The sequence below is a fragment of the Pituophis catenifer genome, unplaced genomic scaffold (assembly GCF_029215685.1).
Source record: "Pituophis catenifer annectens isolate HBS135680 unplaced genomic scaffold, rPitCat1.0.hap2 SCAF_7, whole genome shotgun sequence".
In the NCBI taxonomy this organism is placed as follows: Eukaryota; Metazoa; Chordata; class Lepidosauria; order Squamata; family Colubridae; genus Pituophis; species Pituophis catenifer.
Window position 1 is genome coordinate 62,937,744 of NW_027256887.1, and position 15,254 is coordinate 62,952,997.

Sequence of the window (15,254 nt, forward strand, 5' to 3'; positions counted from 1 at the left end):
AATAACTGTTTCTCACCATCAACACCTTATCTTAATGTGATGTTTGATTTTTTTTGGCAATGATAATTCATTGAATCCTGTGGACAGTTTGTATCCATATACTGGGTATATCTCCTAGTTAGTAAAATGTGGGTAACAGTATTTTGGTTTCCCGGCAATGTCTAAATTAAGGATTCTACCTTATGAATGAAAAGGCCAAGTTATAGGTCAGAGAGTGTGAATTAGCGTCATTTATGCTGGGTAGTTGCATGGAATATAAAAGTCCAGGGGCTTGTGATAGTTTTATGTTATACTCCGATAAATGGCAATAATGGAGGAACCAGTGATACATTCTACATTCATTTTATCTAAAGGGAGAAAAATATTCACCCAAGTGACTTGAATAGTATAGAAAAGTCTGGGGAAAAATGTGATTGGGCCATTGAAGGCCCAGGAATAAATTAGTATGGTCCCTATTGAGTACCTGCTTAGAAAAAGATACTATTTGGTGGTGAAATATATTTATGGCAGATATATAAGGAATATTGGAATGATATTAGATATTGATTGGAGATATGAATATACATATCGTCTTTGTAGAGAATTTTTGTAGCCCAGAGTTGAACTGACCAGTCCTTGGTGCTCTCTGAGTTTGGTTGTTTGCTTGCAGATATTTCATTACCAGACTAGGTATAACATCTTCAGTACTAGAAGGTAAACTGTCATTTACTGCTTGTTTGTCCTAGACCCCTCATGGCGAACCTTTGGCACGTGTGCCACAGGTGGCACACGGAGCCATATCTGTGGGCACGCGAGCGTTGCCCTAGCTCATCATGCGCGCACTGGCTAGCTGATTTTCGGGCCTTCTGGGCCCACCAGAAGTCAGAAAACGGGCTGTTTCCAGCCTCCGGAGGGCCTCGGGGGTGGGGTGGGGAAGGCTGTTTTTGCCCTCCCCAGGCTCCTAGAAAGCCACTGGAGCCTGGGGAGGGTGAAAAACAGGCCTACCGGGCTCACCGTGCCATAAGCAAGGGGAGCACAGGGGGGTTGTGCGCAATACACGGGGGGAGGAGTCATTGAATTATGGGTGTGGGCACACATGTGAGCGACCCCCCCACTCCCTCCGCTTTTGGCACGTGACAGCAAAAAGGTTAGCCATCACTGTCCTAGACCAAGCTAAATCCAAAAACACTAGGGAATTCCTGGATCTTTGGCACTCAGACAAATAAGCCATCAACAGGCACATAAAATTTTCACACCATTTAAAAGAGACTACAAAAAAAGCTAAGATGGAAATAAAGAAAAGAACACCTCTTATCATCATCCACCCATAAGCAGAAATTAACACCAGCCAAACAAACAAATAAACAGTAAAAAATACCCTAATCAAGGAAGTACCAGGAGAAAACAACACCCCCATCAACACTAACAGGGAAAGCTACTAACTTCACTCTCTTCTAGCACTGAATTCTAGAAACAAAATATCTCCAAGCAAACAACCAAGCTCAGAGAACATCAAAGAATCCTAACTAGATTGTCTGTACTGATGAATATAGATCTGAAGATTAATATGTAAAGACCAGGGTAGATGTGTTCAACAATGAAACCTGAGTGAAAGATTGTACATTATAAATAAATGGTGAAAAACAAGAGCAAACAGATGGATTTTTGTATTTTGGTACAATTGTTATTTAAAGATGAGAAATCAAGTGGAGAAATTTTATGAAAGCAAATGGTGGTAGAAAAGGGTAGACACTATATGGTTTGTTGTGAGGAATGAATCTTTGTCACGCAAAGCAAGACCAACTCAGTTTAGAAATATGCACCAACACAATATGGAAACAAGGATAATTTGCAAGGACAGAAAAGTAGGGAGATGTGCAATGAATTGTAAACCAGATTTAGCTATGTTTCTTTTTCTGAACCCATTCTTTAATTTCTTTGGGTTTTTATTACTCCTTTTCTGAACTATGCATAATTCACCCCAAAAGGGAACAATGTGGTAAGTATGTAGGTAAGTATGATGGAGGTACGTATGGTAGTTCATTAACTATGCGAATATAACAGAGCTACAAGCCTTTTCTTTAAATGATAATTATATTGGTTTTCTTAACTGACACACATATTTTATAAAATGAAATAGGTTAGGCAGGAAAATACATGATTTGGCATAACTGATTTAAAGTTTAAGATTAGCACCTTAAAATATTGTTGGTGCTTGCATAATAAGCTACAGACATGGGTAAATATACTATGGATTTTAAGACAAACCATTATTGGTGCTGCGGTGGGCCAATTTCTACCTTATTCTAAAGTCTGTATCTGGCTGGATAGCAAATATGTATTCTCCCACTGGCTGCACCCATCAGGGGGCATACGCTGCTAAAAAATGTCCACAGCTTGGCTAGTTGAATTTAGCGATTAGTACTCTGGATTTACTGTATTCACTCAGAAGTTAGAGATGTAAAATAAGAGCAAACTGAAAAAGATTAATTACTTCATCCTCTGGTTTTTTTCTAACTAGAAGAAAGAAGATGAAAACAAAATATTTCTAAAGGCTATGAAGGACAAAAGTATTACTAAAGTATTACTAAAGTAGACAAGTAGTTAAGGTAAATTAATAAAAGAGTTATAAAGCTTGATTAATGAATTGTCTTGCTTTTTTATAATTTTTATTTTACCATTCCTGGAAGGAATGCAGGTAGTCTGTTATTATTTTCTCTCTCTCTCTTTTTTATATTATCAGAAAAGTTCTGTATAGTACTATATATTAGTCTGAAAAGGGTAATTGGATAGTGTACTTCTTTCTTCCCTTCCATACATATTTATACACAGAAGCAAAAATGAAGTACTGAAGAAAAATAATAAGATATTTGGATTTTTCCTGTATTTAATTCCAAAACTGTTGTAAAATATGTATGGATATAAATAAATATATTGTATCACCTAGTTGTACCTCTCCATGGGCAAAATCCAATAATTCTGTTCAATGTCATATTCCTTTGAATACTGATTATGATCCACAGGTCACGTTAATTTCCGGGATGCCTTCCCTACTTCTTCCTTTGATATCTTAGAATGGACTTTTCATACCAATAGATAAATGAGAACATGGCTTGCATAATTTTTAGCCAGCATGTCCAATGACAATATTGGCTGAAGATTCAATGTGTCCAGAAGATATCATACTGGGGGCCACGGTGGCTCACATGGTAAGACGCTGGACCTGCGCACCGCTGTGGTCAACAGCTTGGCGGTTCGATTACTGTGAACGAATAAACCGCAGAAGGGACAAGAAAGGAGCATCTCCCGATTGCCTACCAGCATTCAGGCGTCCCACAGGTAAAAATAACACTGCCTGAAAAAAATTCTTTCACAGACGCAGCCAGCCACGTCGGTGATCCTTGGCTAACACGTGCCATATGTTAAAACAAAAAACAAAATAAAACAAAAACTAGAAGACTATCTTAGAAATCTCCCTATCTGCAAAGGCAAAGGAACTCAAATCTCCCAAATCCTAGGATAAATGTTGCAGCTAGAACTGGGGATTAATATTAATAGAACAACTGAGTTGGAAGGGACCTTGTAGGTCATCTAGTCCAATCCCCTGCTCAAGCAGGAGACCCTACACCATTTCTGACAGATGGCAATCTCTTCTAGAAAGCTTCCAGTGATGAAGCTCCCACAACTTCTGAAGGCCAACTGTTCCATTGGTTCACTGTTATCACTGTCAGAAAAAATTCCTTATTTCTAGATTGAATCTCTCCATCAGTTTCCATCCATTATTCCTTGTCTGGCCTTCAGGTGCTTTGGAAAATAGGTTGACCCCCTCCTCTCTGTAACAGTCTCTCAAATATTGAAACATTGCTAATATCTCCCCTGTTCCTTCTCTTCACTAGACTAGCCATGCCCAGTTCTTGCAACCGTTCTTCATATGTTTTAGCCTCCAGTCCCCTAATAATCTTTGTTGCTCTTCTCTGTACTCTTTCTAGAGTCTCAACATCTTTTTTATAGTATGGTGACCAAAACTGGATGCAGTAATCTAGGTGCGGCCTTACTAGGGCTTTATATATTAGACAAATTTAATTCCCAAGTTTCTTTAATATCTTGGAGATCTGCGTAAAAGCTATACAGTAGCAAAGCAGAAGATAAATCTCTGTATTACAATCTAGATCAGCACCCAAAGCCAGAGCCATGGAAAGGAAAAATTCTAGGCATAAATTACTGTGTACCCATTGCAGTTGTTTTCTCAGTGTCGAATAGTATCAGCTTCTAAAAAAGGTGAGGTGGGGAAAGAAAGATGTTTTATAATTGAGAACTAGCATGAAGCACCAAAAATGTGCTCCCCATATTGTGAACTGAGGTCCAGAAAAAGGTAAAGGTTCCCCTCGCACATACGTGCTAGTTGTTCCCGACTCTAGGGGGTGGTGCTCATCTCCATTTCAAAGCCGAAGAACCAGCGCTGTCCGATAACAATTCTGTGGTCATGTGGCCGGCATGACTAAACGCCGAAGGTGCATGGAACGCTGTTACCTTCCCACCAAAGGTGGTCCCTATTTTTCTACTTGCATTTTTACATGCTTTCAAACTGCTAGGTTGGCAGAAGCTGGGACAAGTAACGGGAGCTCACTCCATTAGACGGCACTAGGGATTTGAACTGCCGAGCTGCCGACCTTTCTGATCGACAAGCTCAGCATCTTAGCCACTGAGCCACCATTCCAGACCCCCCCCCCCCAAAAAAAAAGGAAAAATGAGATTTACCACCCGTTTGTCCAGTTCCGCCCCGTATTGCCCCTGGAGGCAAGCCACAAGCCTCTTGTGCACATTGTGTGCTGCCCGTTTGACTGGTTCAATTCTATGTTCAACCTAAAAAAAGAAAGTGGAACAGTTAGCAGAGGAGAAATAAGGAGAAATTCATTTTCTATGCATCCACCGTGGTTCCCCATACATACTGTAAGTCTGTGTGCATATATATATAAGCTTCTGTGAGCATCCTTTCCTTCATCTTGGCCAGTCAGTCACTCACAATTTTGTTTGTTTAAATCATTGTTAACTGGCTATTGTTGTAATCTCATTTTATACTGAGACACTCAGTTGTTAGGGGTTGGGTAACATACGCATTGATAAAATATAAACATTTGTTCATGGACTCCTGCAGTGCTTAAAACGTATTGTCCTGTCATTAAAATGACACAGCAGGAGTTAAAAAATGCAGCCACTTTTGAAAGCGTACCCAGAATAGTCTGATCCTCTTCTCCTTTTGGAGATTGTGACTAAAATATGTACATTACATTCATCTGTGGCACTTCCAGTCGTCATTTGTATTTATGTAACTACCCGAGGTGGGTAAAATGAAGACTCAGATTGTTGGGGGGCAATAGGCTGACTCTGTAAACCGCTTAGAGAGGCTGTCAAGCACTATGAAGCGATATATAAATGCTATTTATTTTATTTATTCATAATTTAATTTATATACCGCCCCCTCCCGAAGGACTCGGGGCGGTGTACAGCCAATTAAAAACACAAAATACAACAATTTTAAAATAGTTAAAAGTATTAAACAATTTCGGCCAGAATTTTAAACCCAAAATTTAAAACACCAATTTAAAAATCATTTACATAGATAGTCCTGCCTGGCGGAACAGCAGGGTCTTAAGGGCACAGCGAAACACACGGAGGTTGGAGATCTTGCGAATTTCCGGGGGCAGTTCGTTCCACAGGGCAGGAGCTCCCACAGAGAAGGCCCTTCCCCTGGGTGTCGCTAGCCGGCATAACTTGGCTGATGGCACCTTGAGGAGTCCCTCTCTGTGGGAGCGAATTGGCCGGTGGGAGGCTACTGGTGGCAGAAGTTGGTCTCGAAGGTATCCAGGTCCTGAGCCATGGAGCACTTTAAAGGTGGTAACCAACACCTTAAATTGCACCCGGAAGACCACTGGGAGCCAGTGCAGCTCGCGCAGGAGAGGTGTCACATGGGCGCAACGAGTCGTACCCATAACCACCCGTGCGGCCGCATTCTGGACCAGCTGGAGCTTCCGAGTGCTCTTCAAGGGGAGCCCCAAGAGAAGCCCCATATTGCTTCTCATTGTCAGAATTTTACATCAAATTCAAATATTATGGTCTTTTTTTCTTTCTAGGCTTTTTATGCCAGAAAGAAAAACCCAGTTAAGTTAACAAAGGCCCAATAACTTTAGGATGCCTTGTGAGTGATGGCACTAAGACTCATCCATTTGATGAGTCACTTCACTGCCTTTCAAAACTCCATTAATTTAAGGACAGAGACCCCATTCACAGTACATTTGCAGCTTTGTATGTTCTAAAGTTTTGCTACTCTGCATCTTCTGGGGCAGGAGTCTCCAACCTTGGCAACTTTAAGACTTGTGGACTTCAACTCCCAGAGTGGAACCTCTAGGAGTTGAAGTCCACAAGTCTTAAAGTTGCCAAGGTTGGAGATCCCTGTTCTGGCATGTTCTATCTCCCCCCCAGTGGAGTCTTATTGTACTCAGCTTGCATGACACAGCTAACTAGTAGACTTGGATTGTATCGGGAGAGGATGATTCCAGTCCAAGATTTTCTTGTGACTCAGACACAGAGAGAAAACAAACTGCTCTCTAAGACAAATGATGCCTTCTCTGCCAGCACAGGGCTACAGGTAAGCACATGCCCACAGATGAAACCCAGTGCCTCACCTGGAGCAAGTCTTCAGTCAAGTAATCCGCTGTTTCTTGGGCTCTGGAAAAGGAGGAGCAGCAATGGAAGAAAGAGGTCACCAACACACTTGTACATTAAGTTTATATTATTTCAATAATGTCTATAAGCCACTTTCTTGCATCAGTGGTGGGTTTCTACTGGTTCGTCCCGGTTCGTGAAAACAGGTAGTGGTGGCGGCGGGAGGCTCTGCCCACCCGCTTGGACATCTCTGTGCATGCACAGAAGCTTCTGTACATGCGCAGAAGCGTAGCGCTAGTGACCAAATTGAAACCCACTATTGCCTTGCATTATACTTTCAGGAAAATGGTAGGGTTGTTTGTAAGACAGATTGATTTACCCCCGGGAAAGAAGAACAGAGTCAGAACTTTCCAGGCTCATAGTTGTCACTAACAATATGCCTGCTTAGCATTCAGAAAAAAACATAAAACATGGATAGCAATGGGGACAGTTGTCCACAGTTATTCAGACATGTCGGTACACAGTGGAAGGATTTTTGGGCAGCTGCAACGTGTCAGGCGAATGCAGGCTTAGAATGTTCAAATGTTAGTTGGGGTTTAATTCTCATAATCCAACCTGAAGTTGAATGTAGGTTCAAGGCCCATAAATGGCAGCATGAGGAAACAGCAAATCTACCCATGGTTCCTTTTGAAAATAATTGTTTCCAGTACTCTGGAAATGGAGCCTGAAAACTGCTATTTCAACAGCACAATGCTATTTTGTGGAGAATTGAAATGCTTCCCAGATTCTGCAACACATTCTTGCCATTGATAAACAAAATAGTAAAGATGCCCTCCGTTCAAACTTGGCTCCATTTGGCTATATGGATATAATTGTTTTGGAATCTTCTTGATTGCAGAGATGGGTTGCCATTCAGTGGTGGGTTGCTCCCGGTTTGCCCCGGTTTGGGTAAACCGGTAGCAGCAGCAACGGCGGGAGGTTCCGTGCATGTGTGGAAGAAGTGCACATGCACACAAATGTATGCAAGACCATGAGTGAACCGGTAGCGATGGGTTTTGAAACCCGCCCTTGTTGCCATTCTTACCTACTCCCAGATGACTGCTATTCCAGACTAGCCTTCTGCCATAACATTTCTGGTGATCTCCTATCCCAGCTCCTATCCATACAGAATCAGTCAACTGTCACCATTAGATGAGGCCCATCTATGAGGCCCATTAGATGAGGCCCACTATTAGATGAGGCTCAGATGTCCAAAGCTCAAAATATTACCAGAACATCCATATTGAGTTTTCTGAACTCAAAAGATGTTCTGGAATTCTTTCCAGAGATAGGGGCAAAATGGACTGACAAAAAACTGGAACACATCTCACTCAAAAGATTACAATGGATGTTTTGGTCAAATTCTCCCCCCCCAATTCTTGGTCAAATAATCACTAGGGCATCTTCCAAAAAACATAGAGGACACTTTTTCACAGTCTGGGAAATGGCCTTTCCTGAAATATTGTCGCCTTCTTATTCTTAGCCCTATGCCTGGCAATATCATCCTTCTCCTTTTGTTTTTGATGTCTGTTTTCAGTTAGAAACACATTTCAAACTCTGATCTAGAGGAAATACATGGGATTTTAGTTACCTTGACATGCTTAGTTTGAATTTCACAGCAAACTGAAATGAACACAAATCAGGAAATCAAAGATGTTAAAAGTCTTTCCCCATTTCTGTATATCAGTGTTTCTCAACCTTAGCAACGAAGACATGAGGAATTGGGATTGGGTTGGGAATTCTGGGAGTTAAGGTCCACATCTCTTAAAGTTGTCAATATTGAGAAACACTGGTATATTTCATGGGAAACATGTGCTGGCAGTATCTTCTTTCTGCTGGGTCTCCAAGATGTTGCTTTCATCTTGAACCTAACCAGGTATAATATAGCTTTCTTTTGTCTTTACCTAAACCAGGGGTCTGCAACCTTAAACACTCAAAGAGTCATTTAGATCCATTTCCCAAAGAAAAGAAAACATCGGGAGCCACAAAACCCTTCCCATGCCTGACTATTTCTTGAGCGGCCACAAAACTAGCATAAGTAGTTGAATTAAACATTCTGTTTTCTTCAGAAACTTTACTTTTCTTGGATTTATCCATGGTTGGCCTACCGGGAGTTGAAAAGCTCAATAAATTGCATGCTGGTGGGTGTCACACATTGGTGTTGTGACGCATATTTTGAGTGAGGGAGCCACAGCAGAGGGGTAAAAGAGCCACATGCAGCTCCAGAGCCGCAGGTTGCTGATCCCTGACCTAAACCATGTTTTCCACTTGAAAAACAACCTGTAGCAGATTAAAGAAATATATAATCCGATGCAGTTTGTCAACTGCTTTTTCCATTTCCCAGTAAGATGAACATAGAGAGTGGATGGGACCAGCTCCGCATCGATATGTCACTTCAGACTGGTGTGGGCACTTCCTTTTAATCCTGGGGACCCACCTTCACTTAGTTTTCTTCCATCTCCCTGCAGAAAGTGCTGAGGAATAGGCTGGTGGTGGCACCATATTTTGAAAGTGCCATGCTTTCCAGATTATGTGCAGGAAGGCAGAACAGTCTTCAGGAAAGGACTCTTTCAAAATCTGTAGCCTCCATGTGCAATGCAAGTTGTTTGTTTTTTTTTTAAAAAAAACCCTTGTACTTATTTCAAAACTTTGCACCTTTTCAAATCTGCTCAGAACCCATGAAAAAGATCAAGGGCTAAAGGCTTGCGGAATTTGCAATGAGTTTCCCTGTGTACAATAAAGCAGGAGATGTGGGTTGTGGCATTTATCAAAATTTGTTACCCACCTCCCCAAGCTCTATCGTCTCTCCTTTGCTATTGAGATTGATGGATAATTTTCCAACTATTTCCACTAGTTGGTAATATTCAGAAAGGAAGAGAATCAGAGTGTTTATCCAGTTGATTTGCATAACATGTCCTATACAGAAGCAACACAAGTAGTCCTTGACTTACAACCATAACCGAGCCCAAAATTTCCATTGCTAAGCAAGGCAGATGTTAAGAGAGCCATGCCCCATTTTACAACATTTTGTGCTGTAGAAAGTCAGCACCCACCCACCTGCCTAGAAAATGAAATATTTTGGGGAATATTAAAAAGCTAGAATATAATATTTCCCCTAAAGGAGAAATGAAAAAAAAAATCTTAAGGGAGGCAGAAACCAGCACCAGTCTCCCTGCCCCAAGCAGAAACTGAGGAGGCCAGCTTTTAGAAATGCAGATTTGGTAATCCATTCAGAAAGACTGGGCCAGACAGAAACTCCAGATAAGCAATTAGGTTGACAAGATTAATTCAGACAACACCTAGGATTTGCATAGGAATCTGACAACAGCCATTAGAATATTAAAGGATATGTTTTTGCACAGGAACAGGAAGCTCAAATACAAAACCCAAAGAAGATGTAAAAACCCACCCACTCTCAATTCCATTTTGTCAGCTGTCCCAGAATCACATGCTGTTGGTGGTTCTGCTCATCAATAAACCAACTCTCCTTCCAGTCAGCCTCCATTTTATTCCTGGATTGGAACTGGAACTGGATTTTTCTTCCAACAGTGCCATGATTGTTAAAGGAATGATTGCAATTATTAAGTGAATCATGTGGTTGGTTGTTAAGCAAATCTGGCTTCCTCCATTGTCTTTGCTTAATGTCAGAAGCACCCTAGTAAGGTTGCAAATGACAATCCCAGGATCCTGGGATGCTGCAACCATTGTGAATACATGCTGGTTGCCAAGCACCCAAGGTTTGATCACATGACCGTCGAGATGCTGCAACAGTCATAAGTGGGAGAACGGGTCATAATTTTTTTTTTTTCAGTGCTGCTGTAACTTTGAAAAATCATTACACGAACTCTGGTTAAATTGAGGTTTGCCTGTACTTCAGTCTAGGATTGGGCTTTGTGAACAGCAGTTTTTATATTTCAATAGTGCTCTGCCGACTCAAGAAATGGATTCTTACATTTCAACTTTTAGCCCCTATTCTCTGAAAAAAGGGAAAGGTGGCAATGCACAAGCTTATGGCTAAGATGACTCCAATAGCTATGGATCCATTCACCAGTTGCTCATGAGCTGAAAATTACTGTTATAACTGGGTGTAACATTATCTTATGGCGGAGGGGGAAATCCCATTTTAAATAAATGCTCTGCTAAAACACAAGTATCATAATGTTAATAGTTTGGTACTTAATTGCTGCTGCATTGTTGAAATAATGTTCACAACGTTATAGCCCCAACCATCCTGGGGAGATGATGAATTCTTCTCCCTGCATTTTTAAAAAAATGTGTTGTGACTGATCCCAATGGCATTTTAATGAAAGTTGCAAACAAACAATAGTTAAACCTAAAAAACATGTTATTAAACACGGCCGCTTGTTTTATGCAACAACAGCAATACTTAGGTGTCCTTTTGTGCAATTAGCCTAGGTGAGCAAGTCTGCAAAGATCCTCTTCACCACCCCCATCTTGGAATGGGATGAGTAACTTCACAACAACTAGACAGGGAAGACAGGAAAAGCAGCTTCAGGACTCCCAGGAGGAGAACCCTGCCCTAACTCTACTGATGTCATTCCTGCGTTTTTAAATGTATGGTAAGCACTCAAATTTCTCTTGCACTTCCGGCTTAAAAAAATGACAGGAACAAAAATTATGAAGAGACCTCCTCATCAGTTACAAGGGAGGATTCCACCTCCGTGGAATCTCCCTTGTGACTGTTTAGTGCAGGGATAGGCAACCAGGTGTCACTTATGTCTTGGAGAAGAATTTCAAAATCCCCATTCAGCATGACCAAGAGCCAGAGATTACAGGAATTGTAATCAAAATATTTGAAAGGCACTAAATCAGGGGTGTCAAACTCGATTTCATTGAGGGCCGCATCAGGGTTGTCTTTGACCTTGGGGGCCGGGTGGGTGTGGCCAGGGTGGGTGTGGCCAGCTTGACGTCACTCATGTTAGGGGAGCCTGTGGGTGCCTGAGTGCTCTGCCAGCCAAAACGGAGCTGGGGAGGCTGCGACGGTCTCCTGCAACCCTCTGCCACCAAAAATGGAGCTTGGGAGGCTGCACGCTGGCAGATGGTTGCAGGAAGCCGTTGCCACTTCCCAAGTTCCATTTTCATTGGCAGAGGCACTGCAGGCCAGTCTTTCGCTGTTTCAAGGGCAGCCTAAGTACCCCACGAGTTGGATCCGGCCTGTGAGCCTTGAGTTTGACACCCCTGCACTAAATTGTTTATCGTTGGGCTAGTGAAATGGGTTTGCCACTGGGAGACCAAAAGTAAAATCCTATCCATCGATAGATGTGCTGAATGGTTGCAGAGCAGCCCAGAAATACAAGAATCATCAGGAATCAGATTTATTTTATTTATACTTCCTAGTTTTTTTTTTAACTGCCCATCTTCCTCAGAGATAATTGAATTTTGATTTAAATCTTCTGAAGGGCAATAATATTTCAGAGTTATTCTAACAATAACAACAAGAATAGCCCCACAGTTAGATAGGTGGCAAATAAATCTAACAAACAAATAAATAAAATAAAACAAACAATAAAGTTATCTGTCCTCCGGCCAATCAAACACTGCCTTCTCTTGGAGCAAAGATGCTGCTCATCCTCTTGCTCATATTTGGCAAGAAAAAGTTTCTAACCTGGTACTTTTCAGGCATATTGGACTAAATGCACCACATTAAGCATGACATGATTGAGATGCAGGATTAGTAACACCTAGGTTGGTAACATAACCTAATAGAAACATGACCTTTGGCCTTTTTCTTTTTATTTGTAACTCAGGAACGGGGATCCTATGGTTCGCCAGAATTCTTGTAAATGCCATAATTCTTCCTATCTTGCCAGTTATAACTTATCGCTCGCATCTTTAGAAGTTTACCAATCTCCAGTTATTATTTCATACGTAAGATCACCAGTGTAAGCCTTTGATTGATAGCTGCTATTTTAACTGCTCAAGAAAGTGACTAAACATGAAATTGATATGACTCAGGATATATACATACATACCTCCCATGAGCTTTAGTTGTAGCAATCTCATCGCCTACAAGTAAAATATTGTACAGATTCTGCTATCTGAAAACCTCCGCTTTTATTTTAGGAAAGAGCAAAAGTGTCTATGCCTCTGTAGCAGAGGTGGGTTTCAGCAGGTTCTGACCAGTTCTGGAGAACCGGTAGCAGAAATTTTGAGTAGTTTGGAGAACCGGTAGTAAAAATTCTGACTGGCCCCACCCCCATCTATTCTCTGCCTCCCGAATCCCAGCTGATCGGGAGGAAATGGGGATTTTGCAGTAACCTTCCCCTAGATTGGGATGGGAATGGAGATTTTACAGTATCCTTCCCCTGCCACGCCCACCAAGCCATGCCACGCTCATCAACCCACAGAACCCATGATAAAAAAATTTGAAACCCACCACTGCTCTGTAGATGAGGTTTCAAAGCATGTGGTTGTTCTCTCTCTCTCTCTCTCTCTCTCCCTCTCTCTCTCTCTCTCTCTCTCTCTCTCTCTCTCTCACACACACACACACACACACAAAGATTTCAGTTTTAATTACAACAGGGAAAGGCAGCTTTCAATTCTGCAGAATCCAGTTTTTGTTTCACTAATTCCAGAGACCATCGGTTGAATTATATACACAAAAGGTATATATAATTCAAAAGCCCTTTCTCATTATCTGATAGGAATAATAGATGGATTCCACATTTTCTACCCTGAAATCAATTTATGATTAGCCCCACTATTTTCATTTCAACAGTTGCTGTTCTTAGCACTTCTCCTGCTAAGGCTCTGCTTGCTTGTTTTGCCCTGCATCACCTGGTTCTTACAGGTGAATCTAACCATGCATGATGCAGTGAGGATGAATTGTTTAGAATCTAGCTTGTTGCAGAGCCTGATGCTGATAATGGTTGAGGAGGGGGATTGATTGGCTCAAGGTTATCAAACTGGTTTCTGCAGCCAAGGGAGAAGGAGAATCTGAGCGTCCACACTCCTACTCCAGCACCTTAACCACCATCCACATTGACTTTCTCAATTTTAACAGTGAGGTCAACAACATCAGGGTCAGCAACAAGCTATGATAAGAGTGAAGAGGACATTTTGTTCTTGTTAAACAATTGGGAATCAGAATTCTTTCCCCTTTTGATTGCAAAATCTGGGTGTTGAAGTCTTAACAGGGTTGCAGAAACAAGGGCTATTCCGTTGTGGGAAAATAATCACCATGGAAGCTTTTTAGAAGTCTGCTGAGTGAACATGGTGGGGGCATAGGAAGGTGATCTGTAAACCATTAATAAACTGTAATTAAATAATCCCACGGAAGGGAAAAAGTAGGGTTTCTCCGTATTAGACTTTGGGGGCAGGGTACCTCCATCGAGAACTACCCTGTGAGAGTTTTTAAAGTAGCTACCCTCCAGCTAGAGATACAAAATCTAAATCCACCTGAACTTTTAAACACTAAGTTCTAGCACCCCAAACTGTATAAAGAGTCTAGCAATGCAGCCAAACAAGTAGTCCTTACCGTCCACTTGGGTAACTGAGCTGTTGCCGCATCCAGTTAAACTGCTTCTTCATCATCCTGTGGGCCAAGCTGAAATAGTACCACCAAGGCAGGAAAACAAGCCAGAGGCTTTAGTGCCTCCTCAATACAAGCCAGTTGCACTTGCTGCCATCCGTTGCTCTCTCTCTCCCCGCCTTCACTGCAGGCTTCTTCCTGTCACTTCCTTGTCATCTTCTAGTTTGACCTCCTTTTTCTTCTCCACCTATCCTCCCTTTGTGTCTTTACGCCTCTCCTCCCAAGTCTACTTCCTTCTCATGGTTTCCCCTTCCACTAATGAGCTTTACTCATCTTTTTCTGGGTGCTGCTTTACTTTTTTTTTTTTTTTGGCAAACTTTCCAGCTTCCTAATTTTCTTGCTCCTTCTAGCCTCTTAACACAACCTTTCCTTGTGCTTGTCAGGTAAAATCTGTGGTGGTTTCTCCGAGTTCCTGTCACCACCCCTTAAAAAAAAAACCACACAAATAACTTCAGCCAAGTCTTAAAGGGGAAATATGATTACAGCAAACATGAAACAAGGCAGAACAAGCTGATCCACAAGGCTCATGTGGTAGCACTTCCTACTTTCTTTCTGCTTTTCTCTCTCCGGGGCTTAATAGTGTATGTTTGACACATTAGCATAAAGGTTTGTGCAAAGACGACAGCCCGTTGATTAGAATAGGTGGCAAAATGAGTCCACATCTTATCTGAGTCATGATTTATGAAATAAGCCATCATATCTAGGTTTATTTATTTATTTGTCAAGTATATATAAGATTACAGATATAAGTATAAACATGATTATGAATACATGAAATGGATATGAATAAATGAGGATGGTAGGACAGGGACGGTAGGCACGCTGGTGTGCTTATGCACAGCCCTTACAGACCTCTTAGGAATGGGGTGAGGTCAACAGTAGACAGTCTAAGGTTAAAGTTATGGGAGATTGGGGAAGAAACCACAGTCAGGTAGTGCATTCCAGGCATTGACCACTCTGTTGCTGAAGTCATATTTTCTGCAATCAAGTTTGGAGCAGTTTACCTTAAGTTTGTATCTAT

General features: G+C 41.6%; 1 protein-coding gene across 1 annotated transcript in view; it reads right to left on the reverse strand.

Annotated features, from left to right (window-relative positions):
• SH3BP1 (SH3 domain binding protein 1) overlaps positions 1–14,621 on the reverse strand; it is a 40,155-nt gene extending 25,534 nt beyond the window's left edge. Inside the window, exons 1-3 of the mRNA XM_070947893.1 lie at positions 14,180–14,621; positions 6,663–6,705; positions 4,738–4,842 (exon numbers count right to left, since the gene is read on the reverse strand). Coding sequence (XP_070803994.1) covers positions 4,738–4,842; positions 6,663–6,705; positions 14,180–14,235 — 204 coding nt within the window. The 5' untranslated portion in view covers positions 14,236–14,621. The remainder of the gene's footprint in view (positions 1–4,737; positions 4,843–6,662; positions 6,706–14,179) is intronic.
• Positions 14,622–15,254: the final 633 nt, after the last annotated feature.